At 42.9% G+C, this 16345-nt stretch overlaps 1 protein-coding gene across 1 annotated transcript in view; it reads left to right on the forward strand.

The window, feature by feature from the left end:
- Positions 1-1584: 1584 nt before the first annotated feature.
- The window catches only part of wdr36 (WD repeat domain 36), a 99876-nt gene continuing 85115 nt past the window's right edge, over positions 1585-16345 (forward strand). Inside the window, exons 1-2 of the mRNA XM_043710509.1 lie at positions 1585-2074; positions 13947-13974. Of these exons, the coding sequence (XP_043566444.1) occupies positions 1697-2074; positions 13947-13974 (406 nt within the window). The 5' untranslated portion in view covers positions 1585-1696. The remainder of the gene's footprint in view (positions 2075-13946; positions 13975-16345) is intronic.

A 16345-nucleotide genomic window follows, 5' to 3' on the forward strand; every position in this document is an offset into this window, starting at 1 on the left:
CTTGCCATTTCCAGTACCTAGTTCTGTGTGGCTTCATTCTTTTATTTATGATTTGGTGGGTTATTTCAAGAGGCAGCTATGAGTGGAGACCAGGCACAAATGGCGAATTTCTTTCTCCAATGGATATTAGTACACAAGATGGCTTTTCATCTGGTATCTACCACCAGGATTTGAATCTATCACCAGGGCATCACAGTAGGTTTATTTATGCATTGACATAACCACATTTCCCCATATATTTGTATTAATCTAAGGAAACATAATGCAAGTCAAATATTTTAAATTCCTGTATGACAGAAGGATGTTGGGAAACTTGAAAGGGTCCAGAAAAGAATTACAAGGAAGTGCCAGTGTTGGAGGATTTGAGCTATAGGGAGAAGCTGAATAGGCTGGGGCAGTTTTCCCTGGAGCGTCAGAGACTGAGAGGTGATCTTATAGAGGTTTATAAAATCATGAGGTGCATGGATTGGATAAATAGACAAAGTATTTTCCCTGCAGTGGGGGAGTCCAGAACGAGAGGGCATAGGTTTAGGGTGAGAGGAGAAAGAGATAAAAGCGACCTAAGGGGCAATATTTTCACGCAGAGGCTGGTGCATGTATGGTATGAGCTGCCAGAGGAAGTGGTGGAGGCTGGTACAATTACAGCATTTAAAAGGCATCTGGATGAGTATATGAATAGGAAGGGTTTAGAGGGATATGGGTCAAGTACTGACAAATGGGACTAGGTTAGTTTAGGTTATCTGATTGGCATGGTCAAGTTGGACTGAAGGGTCAGTTTCCATGCTGTACTTCTCTATGACGCTATCACTATCAAACCTACCCTTTCTTACTTGCTGGTGTTCATGATTAGATGATCTGTAATCAGCTAGAAAAGGAAATAAAAAACTAAAAGCAAAAGGAAAACAAACTTGACAATTTTTTTCTTCAACCCTTCAAGTGATTGGGCCTAGTCCACGAAATTAGATGAAGCAAATATTATTTGGTCATCTATCACACGATCTTCCAATATATTCTGATTACTCTTGAGAAAAACTGTCCAAAATGCAGTTTATTTCTGCCATTGGATGTTTTGATTTTATTATATATTGTATTAATGGTGTTTGGCATTTGCAACGTTTATTTGGTTTTGGTGACACTGGGCAACATACTGTCAATCCTCAGGGTTATCAATGTGTTAATTCTTACAAAATTTAAACCTGCCCCCTAACTGGTCACAATCCTGAAAAGTGGAATTTAAAATAGAGTACATGAAAAAATTGTGTGCAAATCTGGAAATAACTGAGCAGATTTGCCAAAATCTGGCAAGAGAACAGGACTGAAGATCTGGCAGCATCCGTGGAGAAATCAGGGTCGAGTGACTCTTCTTCAGTACTGTCCTCTTACCAGATGTTGGCAAATCTGCTCAGTTTTTCTAGATTTGCACAGAATTTTTCATGTAAGAGGACAGTCCTGACGAAGAGTCACGGGACTCTAATTCCTCTCCACAGATGCTCTCAGACCTTCAGTCCTGTTCTCTTAACAGATGCCGGCAAACTTGCTCAATTTTCCAGCAATTTTTGTTTCTGATTTCTAGCTTCAGCTGTTCTTTTTACTTTGCGCAAATCTATTGCGTTATGTCTTAAAAGTTTGATCAGTAGTCATCAGTTTTTATTTAGTTCGCGCCGATGCATGGCACTTAATATTTGGTGTGAATGAGATGAATTGTGCGATTCTGTTTTCCGGGTCTCAGGGAACTTGCCGGAGTGAGGGGGAAAATAAAAACAACACACAGCGGAACCGTGTTGCTGTCTCGGAGGGTTCGGGGGAAGATGTACAGCGACACACTCACAGCCGGTTAGCCGTTGAGCATTGCCGGTTACCGGAGGCCCGGAGCTGTAGAGAACGACTAGGGTCTCATTCTCAGGTTCGTCCATCGGCGAGGAGGATGTCGCGGAGTAAAGGAAGCAACATTTTCAGCGGATACCGAGCCCTGGCGCTCTACTGCAACCAGGTCCCGCACGTGGTCCGTTTCCACCAGCGACACCGAGAGTTTTACCTGATCACCGCCGTGGGGGCTGCTTTTCACACTTACAACGTGAGTAAACTCGCACCCTGCAGCTAATAATGCCTTTCAAATATACAGGATGAGTAAACTCACTCAGAGTCATAGAGATGTACAGCACAGAAATAGATCCTTAGGTCCAATTCGGCCATGCCAACAAGGTACCCTAAACTAATCTAGTCCGATTTGGCAACACTTGGCCCCCAACTGTGTAAAACCTTCCTATTCCTATACCCATCAAAATGCCTTTTAAATGTTGTAACCGTACTAGCCTGCACCATTTCCTCTGGTGATTCATTCCATATGCACACCATCCTCTGAAAAAGTTGCCCCTTGGGTCCTTTTTATATATTTTCTCCCCTCTCCCCTCTCACCATGAACCTATGCCCTCTGGTTTTGGATTCCCCACATCAGGGAAAAGACATTGCCAATTTAACCTATCCATGCCCCTCATGATTTTATAAACCTCTATAAGGTCACCCCTCAGCCTCCAAAGCTTCAGGGAGAACAGCCCCAGCCTATTCTTCCTCTTCTATAGCTCAAACCCTCCAACCCTGGCAATATCCTTGTAAACCTTTTCTGAACCCTTTCAAGTTTCACAAAATCCTTCCTAACAAGGGAGACCAGAATTGCACGAAATACTCCAAAAATGGCCCAACCAATATCCTGTACAGCCACAACATGACCTCCCAACTCCCATACTCAGCACACTAATCAATAAATGCAAGCACACCAAATGATCTCTTCACTGTTGTGTGTACCTGCAACTCCACTTTTAAGGAAATATAAACCTGCCCTTTAAGGTCTCTTTGTTCAGCAACACCCCCTAGGACCTCATCATCAAGTGTATAAGTTCTGTCCTGTTTTGCCTTTCCGAAATGCAGCATCTCACATTTATCTAAATCAAATTCCGTCTGCCACTCCATGTCCCATTGACCCATCTGATCAAGAGTCTGTTTTACCCTGAGGTAACCTTCACTGTACACTGCACCGCTAATTTTAGTATCATCTGCAAACTTATTAACCATACCTCCTATGGTCACAGCCAAATCTTTTACATAAATGACAAAAAGGCACCCAGCATCGATCCTTGTGGCATACTGCTTGTCACAGGCCTCCAATCTGCATAGCATTCCTCCACCACCGCCCTTTGTCTTCTACCTTTGAACCAGTTCTGTATCCAAATAGCTAGTTTTCCCTGTATTTTGTATGATCAACCCTCGCTAACCAGTCTATCATGAGGAACCTTGCTGAAGTCCATATCGATCACATCCCTCTGCCCGCATCAATCCTCTTTGTTGTTTCTTCAACATAATTATGCCTAGCTGTCAATAACAGCTTTCAAATATACACTGAGTACACACTTCTTTGGGTTTGACTAATAGCTTTCAAACATACACGCACAAATGACAGCTTACACTTGATGTCCAAGCTTTTTCTTTGTGGTGAGGGGTCATCATGGCTGAAGAGTCAGATGGAGAGTTGGCATGGGCTTGCACATAACTGGCAATTTATGTTGATGCTTGAGGTAGCTTTTCCAGTTGTCATTTTTTATGGGCATGTTGCCACTGAGAGGTTGACATAGCTGGTCTTTGACATATGCTGATCCAAGTTTCACTGTCTCCCATTGCAGGAGTCAGTCAGTTGCAGTGTTTTCTTAAGACAAATGGTCTGAAATGTGAAGTTTCCAAGTCCTTTTAAGGTGTCCTTGCAAAAGGGGGAAGCTGCCAATAGTCCTACCAGATCATAAGGGTTCTCCTTAATTAGAAAGAGATAACTGGTGATAGTTTAACCTGAGGCTCACTATGCCCTAGTTAAGAGGAAAGGTGAGAAGGAGAGTCTCTAATGTAACCTCAGCAAGTGCGTGAATTGAACTGATATTGTTGGCATCACTCTGCATCGCAAGCCAGCCATCCAAATAACTAAGCATGGCATCCTTACTTTTTAATGTACTTTGATGTCCTGAGACAGTTCCCCATGGAAGATCTTTTTGGAGATTCTGTGGGATTCTCTTTGGTAGAACAGAAGTTACTATGAACTTGAATTTTCTCAAAGGTGGTCTCCAGACTGCAGAACGCATGACAAAGAAGGGCCTTGTATGTGATTTTGTCCTACCATTGAATTTTGATGATGGACTTTGAAAGTCTTTGCTGGAAGTATTTCGGAACTCTTTGGTGCTAATGGCAGACCTGGAATTCTCTGCCCAGCAGCAGGATGCTAGAAACAATGGAGAGAGCCATAGGCAGAAGTTGAGAAGTCATGATGCATTTTTAGCTTATGATGCTGGTCATCACAAAGGTTAAGATATCTCACCACCAGTATAGTCAGGTCAAACTTTGCCTGCATACAGTAGCCACAGAATTTTAACAAACTTATTTGGACATGTGAAGGAATTCCCTGCCTTATGGCATTGAGGGTGCAGCTATAGCACATGGATTTACAGTGGTTCAAAAAAGCAACTCACTACCACTTTCTCAAGCACAACTAGGGACAAGCAATAAAAAACAGAGCTGGCCAGCTAGTGATGCCTATCCATGAGGGAATAAAAAAAGTTATAGCTCAGTGAACACCTCCTGTGTGAATAACATCACTCTTCCTTGTATGTTAAGAACAACTTTTCATATCTCCATTTGAACTTGCATGGCAGGACTAGTTTATTTTTTGTGTGTGTCTCTAGAGACATTGAACAGAAGCAGATTAATTGGAGTTATGGATGTCATGATCATAATTGCATGCTGGAACAGTCCTACTATTGTTCCAGATGGTTGTATGATGGATCTGAGTTGCTTCCTGTTTAATTCATTTTTACTAGTAATGAAGTTAAAGCAAATTTGCGTATGCTCACAATGCCTTTGATGACTTCAGCAGGTCCCAAGGAAGGCAATTAAAACCTCATTGCTCTAAGAATTGTGGCAAGAAATTTGCTCGCAGCAGTTAAATAGCCATTTGATCTGGCAGTGCTCTGACAAACTGGCTGAGAATGAACATAGGACACACTACCTTCTGACATGTGCCTTAATCATATTGATTTCATTAATCTCTGGGAGCTGTAGGGTTATTAAACAGGAGAACCTTTTTTCAATAATTAAGTGATGAACCTAGAGGTTGAACAGAAAAGAATTTGACAGATTTTTGTGCTGCTGAGAAAGTATAAATTTGTTTGAGTAAGAAGGTAGTCGTAAATGAGTAAGCAGCAATTTGGGTTTATTTAGTACCTTAACGTAGTAAAATGTCATAAGTGCTTCATAAGAATATTAGAAGAAAGAAATTGTCACTGTGACACATAAGGAGACATTAGAGCAAATAAACAAAAGTTTGATTAATAAGAGAGGTTTTTAAAGGGTGTCTTAAAGGAGGTGAGTGAAGGAACAGTGTAGGAATGGAGGGGTTGAATTCCAAGCTTGGAACCCTGGCAACTTAAGGTACACTTGCCATTAGTATAGCAATTAAAATCAAGATGTCTATAGGCTTGAATTAGAGGAATTCATAAATCTTGAAGGAGTGTGCTAGTGGAGATTAGAGATATGCAGGGGTAGAAATTTGAACATCAGGATGAGAATTTTAAAATTGAGACACTGAAAGGTAAACCGCATGGAGTTAAAGCAGAAAGTTGTTGTGTTTGGTTTTTTAAATTTTAGTGATAAGTGTATTATGGGATGCAGACTCAAGAAATAGGTGAAAATTAGAATCAAGCAGCATTTGGGGGGAATTTATACAAGATTTGGGGCTCCCAAAATCTTGAATCCCATTATGGCCACATATTTGCTATGCTTCTTGACTGCTGTAGCCTCTGGGGATGATGTAATGCATATAAGGTATTAGAGATGATGATAACTGCACATGACAGGTAGGTGGCCTGCCTATAACAGTGAGTTACAGAAAATGAAGTTTCCATTTTAAGACACTTTTAAACTCCTTAAAATATATTCACAATCAATGAATTACTGTTAAGTAGTCAAACACAGCCACAAAATCTTAGAAGCAAAATTAAGCACTTCACTACTTGACTTTGAATCATTCTATGCAATCTTAAATTTTGTGCTTAAAAAGATGTGAATGAAATATTAAATCAAGGTTCCATGTTGCCATTTCTGATAATTCTGCACTCTTGGTGGTTAGTTTGCTCACTTGGCTGGATGGCTAGTTTGTGGTGCACACTAACCCCAACAGTGCAGTACAGTTACCACACTGGCTGAGGTAATCATGAAGGTCCTGCCTTAACAATCTTGTCCTTGCCTGACGTATGGTGATATTCAGGCTAAGCTCCCCACCAGTCATGTCTTTCTAATGAAAGAGTAGTCCTATAGTCCTCTGAGAAACTGGCAACTTAACTTTTATTGATACTGTTCTGAGTTCAGTTTAAATTATATACTCAAGGTAGGGAAGATGGAAATGTGTTATAATCAAGATAGGAGATATGACAGTCGGGTTTGAGAATTCTGTATGTGTTGAATTGACAGACCTGTTATGTGTTGTCAGTGATTAAAGTTGGCAACCGTGAGCAATGTATTTGGGATTTCAGAGTTGAAGATAGACTATAAAGGATTGCAAGTCTCCTATATGTCTTTAAAGGATGTTGATGTAATGCTCTTTACACAATCAATTATAATTTCATGGTCAAATTTCAAACCTTTTTAAAATTGATCTCAATCTGCTGTGGTGGGATTTGAATGTAGATGTTATGAAGGTGTAGAGGTGTACTGTACCTTTAAGAGAGATAGGAAACTAGCAAAGACTGACTGAAGCACAGAGTGTCCAGGAGAAGGTAAAAATTGTAACACTTGGTCGAAACAAATAGCTGGAGTTGGATTGCTGTGGAATAAAAGCAAATTCAAATTTGGCCAATCATCTTTAAATTATGCCCCAGATACCAAAATCCAATTGAATTTGAATTTTATTGTTTGGCATGCCATCAAACCAATTAAATGCACTGATGTTTTGGGATATAAAACTGGACATTTTGACCATATGGGGGAGAACTCCAAAGAGCTGTAGACTGCTAGCAGAATAACTCTGAAAGTTACCTGTCTATAGGAAATTTGTGCAGCAGAACACCAAAGACGACCGAGAGGAAGCTACATCCGAAGACTATATCTGAGTTTGAAATTGATTTTGCTGTAAATTTAAGAGGGAATTTATTGGATCAGTATTATAGAATGGGAGGTAAAAGATAGGTTTAAGAGAAAGGAGTTGTAAATAATTATTGGTTTTAGTATTTTCTGTTGTACTTAAAGAATAAAATTGTTAATTTTTACTTTTAAGTGGTGACCTCTGGGATAGTTCTTTTGCTTCTTGAAATTTAACAGATTACAGCATGAGGTGACCTTCTCTGTGTGTTGAGTTTGAAATTAGTAGAGGGGTTTACCCCGTGTCGTAACAATAGGTCCCTACAACAGTACCTGGGTATCTGGATTAGAGTGAACAGCACAACACCATCACCATCGCCCATGGTGATGTGTTTTCAGTTGTAAAATGTTAAATCTTGCACTGAATAATTTATATCAAAAGTAGACATAATTAGTTGACAAAAATTATGACTGCAGAAAATGAGCTTTGTGATTGGAAGGTGAGCATTGGAAACAAAACCTAATATATACAAATGTGCTGTGGAGAGTTTGTCTCACTACTACATTGTAAGTTTTGAATTTATAATGGCACAAATACAATCAGGAGTAGGCTAGATCTGACCATGAAAAGCCAGTGTGCCATGAACAAGTCTGCCACCAATAATGTCCTGGGAGGCACCATTTACTAAAAATAGAGTCACACATGGAAAAAGGCCTTGTGGCTCATGTAGTCTGTGCCAGTGGAAAAAAAAGCAACCACCTAATTATCCTAGCCCCATTTCCCAGCACCTGGACCATAGCCTTGTATATGCTTTCGCATCGTAAGTGTACATCTAAATACTTAACTGTTAATGGTAGTTTCTGTCTCTACAACCGTGTCTCTACAGCAGTGAGTTCCAGATTCCCAACGCACTGTTACCGCGAGGGAAGTAGAAACCTCAAAGTCTCCTGCTCTTCACCTTGAACCTCTGCCCTCTATCATTGATGTCGCCAACAAGTGGAAAACTTCTTTCCAGTCCACCTGGTCTATACCTCTTATACTGTTATACATCTCAATCATGACCCTCTCTGTCTCTTCTGCTCTAAATAAACTAACCCAAGTCTATGAGGGTGTGTGGTTCCCTATTGATGGAGATAGACCAGATCCTACTAAGCAGGACCTTCTGTGAAGGATCTTCAATTATCATAAAAACTGCCTTCTGTGCACCCAAACTACCACGGAGATTGACCACAGTACTGCATTCACCAGAGATCCCAGAGCCTTTAGCCTGTAACTAGGATTGGGAGAAAGAGGAAGAGAAGCATTATAATCTAACACCCACGGGGCCTGCATCCCACCTTCATTACCAGGAAAAGGAGAGAGAGTTTAGAAACATTTACCAGGACAATTCCAGTGAAACATCCAATCTCCATTTACTGATCAGTCTGTCCACTGGAACATGTTAGCTTTTTGTAACCAACAGTTCACCTCATGACTTGCCAAACCTAACCATAACTTACAATCAAAACAGTGGTAGAGAACTCTTTACTTGACTAGATGAGTAAATTCAACTCAGCAACGCTTGAAGACCAACTCCATCTGGGTGAGCACCAGGCCAGGTGTTTGATTTAGTGATAAGTGAGCACTTTGGAGAGAGTGACCGTCATTTGGTTATGTTTAGTTTAGTGACGGAAAGGGATAGGTACATGCCACAGGGCAAGAGTTATAGATGTCACCATCCCGCCCCAAAAACACTGAGGGGAACACCACCCCTGCTCATGACTCCACACCCATTTCCCCCCACCACACCCACTCCAGTTACAGGCCCTGCCCCCACTCCCAGCTCCACACCCACACTGGGTCCCTGCTCCCAGCCCTGCTGAGTTTTCACCATCCCTCCAGACCTCCTCCTCACTGAGGACAAACGATCAGTCCTCAGCAAAGATCTCACCTTAATCCCCCTCCACACATGCATCAATGAATTTAATACACGCCGTGACGTCGAACACTTCTTCCTCTGCCTCCAAGCTTACTTTTACAATCAGGACTCCCGCCCACCTTCCGAGGACCCCTTTGCCCGCCTCCAACACACTCCATCTGATTGGACACCCCGTGCTGGCCTATTACCCGGCCTCGACCTCTTCATTTCCAACTGCTGCCGGGACATTAACCGCCTCAACCTGTCTACCCCTCTCCCCCACTCCAACCTCTCACTCTCTCAACGCACAGTTCTCCACTCGCTCTGCTCCAATCCCGACCTCACCATCAAGCCAGCGATAAAGGGAGTGCAGTGGTAGTCTGGTGCACTGACCTCTACACCGCTGAATCCAGATGCCAACTTGAAGAACATCCTCCTCCTACCGCCCCCTCGACCATGAGCCCACCCTTCATCAGGAGAAAGTGAGGACTGCAGATGCTGGAGATCAGAGCTGAATATGTGTTGCTGGAAAAGCGCAGCAGGTCAGGCGGCATCCAAGGAGCAGGAGAATCGACGTTTTGGGCATGAGCCCTTCTTCAGGCTCACGCCCGAAATGCCGATTCTCCTGCTCCTTGGATGCTGCCTGACCTGCTGCGTTTTTCCAGCAACACATTTTCAGCCCCACCCTCCATCACCAAACCATCATCTCCCAGACCATACAGAACTTCATCACCACAGGAGATCTCCCACCCACAGCTTCCAACCTCATAGTCCGGGAACCCTGCACTGCCCTGTTCTACCTCCTTCCCAAGATCCACAAGTCTGACCACCCTGGCCGACCCATTGTCTCAGCATACTCCTGCCCCGCTGAACTCATCTCTACCTACCTCGACAGTGTCCTATCCCCCCATGTCCAGGAACTCCCCACATAAGTTCAAGACACCACCCATGCCCTTCACCTCCTCCAAGACTTCTGTTTCCCCAGCCCTCAACGCCTCATCTTCACCATGGATATCCAGTCCCTCTACACCTCCATCCGCCATGACCGGGGCCTCCAAGCCCTCCGTTTCTTCCTCTCCCGACGTCCCCAACAGTACCCTTCCACCGACACTCTCATTCATTTGGCCGAACTGCTCTCCTTAAACAATTTCTCCTTCGAATCCTCCCACTTCTTCCCTACTAAATGGGTAGCCATGGGCACCTGTATGGGCCCCAGCTATGCCTATCTATTTGTCGTCTATGTAGAACAGTCCATCTTCCGTAGTTACACCGGCACCACTCCCCACCTCTTACTCCGTAACATTGATGACTGCATTGGCGCCACCTCATGCTCCCGCGAGGAGGTTGAGCAATTCATCAACTTCACCAACACATTCCACTCTGACCTTAAATTTACCTGGACCTTCTCTGACACCTCTCTCTCCTTCCTGGACCCCTCCATCTCCATTAATAACGACCGACTTGACACCGACATTTTTTAAAAACCCACCGACTCCCACAGCTACCTGGATTACACCTCTTCCCACCCTACCTCCTGCAAAAATGCCCTCCCGTATTCCCAATTCCTCCGCCTCCGCCGTATCTGCTCCCAGGAGGACCAGTTCCACCACAGAACACACCAGATAGCCTCCTCCTTTAGAGACCGCAATTTCCCTTCCCACGTGGTTAAAGATGCCCTCCAACGCATCTTGTCCACATCCCATACCTCCTCCCTCAGACCCCACCCCTCCAACCTTAACAAGGACAGAAGCCCCCTGATGCTCACCTTCCACCCTACCAACCTTCGCATAAACCAAATCATCTGACGACATTTCCGCCACCTCCAAACGGACCCCACCATCAGGAATATATTTCCCTCCCCACCCCTTTCCGCCTTCCACAAAGACTGGAAATGGAACCAATGTACATCCAGCAGCATCCAAGGCCAGCGTTGTTCAGGAGTGGACGACCCCCTGTTACGTCGGACTGACTAATGTCCCCCTGGGAAGACCCTCCAACCCCAGGGCATCAATGTGGATTTCACCCGTTTCCTCATTTCCCCTTCCCCCACCTCACCCCAGTTCCAAACTTGCAGCTCAGCACTGTCCCCATGACTTGTCCTACCTGCCTATCTTCCTTTCCACCTATCCACTCCATCCTCCTCTCTGACCTATCACCTCCATCCCCACCCCCACTCACCTATTGTACTCTATGCTACTTTCTCCCCACCCCACCCTCCTCTCATTTATCTCTCCACCCTGCAGGCACTCTGCCTCTATTCCTGATGAAGGGCTTTTGCCCGAAAGGTTGATTTTCCTGCTCCTTGGATGCTGCCTGAACTGCTGTGCTTTTCCAGCACCACTCTAATCTAGAATCTGGTTTCCAGCATCTGCAGTCATTGTTTTTACCCTTTTAAGAATTATAGATGGGAGAAGGGCAATTATAATGTGATTAAGCAAGACTTAGAAGGCATAGAATGAGGTAGCAAAATGCAGGGGATGAGGACCATAGAAATGTGGAGCTGGTTTAAGGAACAGATATTGCGTGTCCTTGATAGGTATGTCCCTGTCAGGCAGAGAAGAAGTGATAAGGTAGGGGAATCGTGGCTTACTAAAGAAATTGTATCTCCTGTTAAGCGGAAGAGGGAGGCTTATGTGACATTGAGATGAGATGGTTCAAATGAGGCGATGGAGAGTTACAGATTAGCTAAGAAGGATTTAAAGAGAGAGTTGAGAAGAGCAAGGAAGGGACATGCACAGTCTTTAGCAGATAGAATAAAGGAGAACCCTAAAGCTTTCTATACGTATGTGAGGAATAAAAAGAAGTTGTGTGTGGACCCTGTGGAGATTGGAGCAGTGCTAAATGAATATTTCTCTGTTTTCACTCAGGAAAAGGAGAATATTGTAGAGGAGAAGCCTGAGATATGGGCTATTAGACTTGAACGGATTGAGGTTAGTCAGGAGGAGGTGTTATCAATTCCAGAAGGTGTGAAAGTAGATAAGTCCCCTGGGCCAGATGGGATTTATCCGAGGATTCTCTGGAAGCTCGGGAGTTGATAGTGGAGTCTTTGGCCTTGACCTTTGAGTCATCATTGTCTACAGGTTTTGTGCCAGAGGACTGGAGGATTGCAAATGTTGTGCCATTGTTCAAGAAGGGCAGTAGAGATGACCCAGGTAATTATAGACCAGTGAGCCTTATGTCTGTTTTAAGAAAAGTTTTTAAAAAGGATTATAAGAGATAGGATTTATAATCATCTAGCAAGCAACAATTTGATTGGAGATAGTCAACATGGTTTCATCAAGGGCTGGTCGTGTCTCACAAATCTCATTGAGTTTTTTTGAGAAGGTGACCAAGCATGTGGATGAGGATAGGGAGTTAATGTGGTGTACATGGACTTCAGTAAAGCCTTTGATAAGGTTCCACACGGTAGGCTTTTGGAGAAAATGCAGAGGCATGGGATTGAGGGTGATTTAGCAGTTTGGATTAGAAACTGGCTTTATGTAAGAAGGCAGTGTGTGGTGGTTGATGGAAATTATTCAACCTGGATTCCGTTCACTAGTGGTGTGCCACAAGGATCTGTTTTGGAACCACTGCTGTTTGTCATTTTCATAAATGACTTGGATGCAGGCATAGGTGGATGGGTTAGTAAATTTTCAGATGGCACTAAAGTCCGTGGAGCGGGGGACAGTATGGAAGAATGTTGCAGATTGCAGGGGGACTTGAATAAACTGCAGAATTGGGCTGGGAGGTGGCAAATGGAGTTCAATGCAGATAAATGTGAGGTGATGCACTTTGGGAAGAATAACAGGAAGGTAGAATACTGGGTCAGTGGAAAGATTCTTGGTAGTGTGGATGTGCAGAGGGATCTTGGTGTCCATGGTCATAGATCCCTGAAAGTTGCCAGCCAGGTTGATAGTGTTAAGAAGGCATATGGTGTGTTAGGTTTTGTTGGTAGAGGGATTGAGTTCCAGAGCCGTGACGTCATGCTGCATCTGTACAAAATGCTAGTGTGGCCTCACTTGGAATATTGTGTACAGTTCTGGTCGCCCCATTATGGGAAGGATGTGGAAGCATTGGAAAAGGTGGAAGGGAGATTTACCAGGATATTGCCTGGTCTGGAGGGAGGTCTAATGAGGAAAGGCTAAGGGACTTGGATCTGTTTTCATTGGAGAGAAGGCGGCTAAGAGGGGATTTAATGGAGACATACAGGATGATCAGAGGATTAGATAGGGTGGACAGTGAGAGTCTTTTTCCTAGGACGATGACATCGGCTTGTATGAGTGGGCATAGCTGCAAATTGAGGGGTGATAGATTTAAAACAGATGTCAGGCGCAGGTTCTTTACTCAGAGTGGTAAGGGTGTGGAATGCCCTGCCTGCCAATGTAGTTAACTCAGCCACATTAGGGGCATTTAAATAGACCTTGGATAAGCATATGGATGATGGGATAGTGTAGAGAGATGGGCTTACATTAGTTCACAGGTCGGTGCAACATTGAGGGCCAAAGGGCCTGTTCTGCATTGTATTGTTCTGTGTTCTATGAACCTGCTTAATGGTCCTCCATTCATCAGCACAGCATATCCACAGAATACACTAAAGCAATTTGACAAAGCTTCTTTGGCAGCATCTTCCAAACCTGTGACCGCCATCACTTTGAAGAACACAGGTGACATATACATTGAATCACAGTCACTGCTAAATTTGTCTTCTGGTCATCGGCTTGGACTTGTGTTGCCATTTGTTTGTTGCTGCTGTGTCAAAATTCTGCAGCATCCTGTGAACAACATTGAGGGGGGCCATTTGCCACATGAACTGTATGTTTTTTTTTGTTTTGTACAGGATAAGTTAGTTTTTTTAAATTTTGAAATGCTTTGTCAAGATTTCATTAGCATTAATCATATAATTTGTATATTATCATGTAGAAATCAAGAATAAGCTAATCACTAAAATTTTGTGTTCAACAGGTGAAAAAACTTGGGATTGTTGCAGTTAGTAAGTATACAAATATCTATTCCTATTCTGAAAATTTGAATTGTTTGTACTTTAAAAGAGATGTCTCCATTTTTATTTTGAGAAATACAATTCAGGCTCATTTTGCCTAAGAATGTGCATCAAAATGCAAGGTGAGTAGAGTCCTATAGGCTTGGTGCTGGTGAGGCCACACCTGGAGTACTGTGTACAGTTTGGTCTCCTTACTTGAGAAAGGATGTACTGGCAGTGGAGGGTGCAGAGGAGGTTCATTCACTAGGTTGATTCCGAAGTTAAGGGGGTTAACTTATGAGGAGAGATGGAGTAAACTGGGATTATATTCATTGGAATTCAGAAGAATGAGGGGGGAACCTTATAGAAATATATAAAATTATGAAGGGAATAGATAAGATAGAAGTAGAGAGGATGTTTCCATTGGCAGGTGAAACCAGAACAAGTGGGAGGGATTAGAGGGAGCAGATTGAGGACTAAATTGAGAAGTAACTTCTTCACCCAGAGGGTTATAAATCTATGGAATTCCTTGCCCAGTGAAGTAGTTGACGCTACTTCAGTGAACATTTTTAAAGCTAAGATAGATTTTTTTTTGAACAGTAAAGGAATTGAGGGATTCGGGCAGAGCGCGGGTAAGTGGATCTGAGTCCAAGAAAAGAGCAGCCATGATCTTATTGAATGGCAGAGCAGGCTTGAAGGGCCAGATGGCCTACTCCTGCTCCCAGTTCTTACATTCTTAAGTTCTTAAGAGACTTGAAACATTTCAAACTCCCTCATCCATCTATGCTCAGAAACAGAAGTGTGTACAATCCTCAAGGTGCATTTCAGAATTTTCCCAAGTTCCTAATATAGCGCCTTCTGAACTCATGACTACTAACATCTAGAAGAACAAGAGCTGCAGATGTATGGGAACAGCACCATCTGCAAGTTTCTCTCCAAGCCACACATCATCCTAACATGGAAATATATCGTGGTTAGTTCAGTATTGCTGGGTCAGAATCCTGACGACCTTGTGGGTTTACGTACGACACATGGACTGCAGTGGTTTAATAAGGCAATTCACCATCACCTTCTCAAAGGCAACTAGGGTCGGGTAGTAAATGCTGGCTCAGCCAGGTGTGCCCATGTCCATGAGTGAATAAAAGAAGCCTTTGAAATATAGTTTTGAAACTTCTTAAAAATAAGTATGGACTATTCTAAGAGATATATTTTACTGCCCTTTGCTAACAGCAATCTGAATGTAGGCCGGGGTAGGGGGAAACAAAGCATATCAAGTTCATTGTAGTCTTCTGGAACTTGTTTGCGTTTGGTGGGTTTCTTCACATTACAGATCAGCTTTATTTGTTGATTTAATCAGTTTTTGTGGCTGTTTGTACTGTGCATATTTAACATAGTCTTCATGCTGATGGTTTAATATTGAATTACTATATCTTTCATATCCTGAAGTGGGATGGTGCAAATTATTAAAGGCCTTTTAACATATCTGTAACGAATACACCAAGACGGCTGATGCTTGCTATAGAGTTTATATTTCTTCTCCTTCTCCTATCCCTCTTCTTCTTCTCCTCCCCCTCTTCTTTCCCTTCTAACGCTGTCAGTGCTAACTCGCTCCTCTTTATACATACATCTCCAATAGTTCATTAGGGCACTTTAACTGAAAATGAAACGGGTCAAAATAAAATGTTATTGCTGGCATAAATAATGCGCTCCAGGACCCCACCTGCCTCCATGACCAACAACCTCTAAAAGCAACGTACCTGTATGTAAACAATAAATCATTACTTGATTACTGCATTATCTTCAACTACTAGGTATTTAATACATATCAACAGAACCATTAGCTACCAACATAAGTCATAAGGCTGAGTCTGCAAGGATTCACTTGCAGGAAAGAGTTGCGAGAAAGAAGAGCTACTTGTGTTTATGGTGCCTTTCCTTACCAATGGTTTTCTTCTACCAACCATATGTTGTTGAAGTGTGGTCATTATTATCAAGTCATAGAAATGTATAGCATGGAAACAGACACTTCGGTCCAACTTGCCCGTGCTGACCAGGAATCCTAAATTAGTCTCCTCCCATTTTTCAGTACTTGGCCCATACCCCTCTAAACCCTTCCTATTTATATACTCATCCAGCTTTTTAAATGTTATAATTGTATCAGCCTCCACCATTTCTTCTGGCAGCTCATAAAAATGGAGACACCTCTTTTTAAGTACAAGAAAAAATGTTTCAAAGTTGAGCCATCTCTTGGTAAACATTTTATTTTCACAGAGATGGCATTTTTGGTGACTGTACAGATGCCAGCAGAACTTTACAAGTAACAGTCACCTCTTCACATTCCCTGTGGAAAGAGGTGCAAGTTTGACAGGGCAAATCCTTTGTC

The sequence above is a fragment of the Chiloscyllium plagiosum genome, chromosome 2 (assembly GCF_004010195.1).
Source record: "Chiloscyllium plagiosum isolate BGI_BamShark_2017 chromosome 2, ASM401019v2, whole genome shotgun sequence".
NCBI lineage: Eukaryota > Metazoa > Chordata > Chondrichthyes > Orectolobiformes > Hemiscylliidae > Chiloscyllium > Chiloscyllium plagiosum.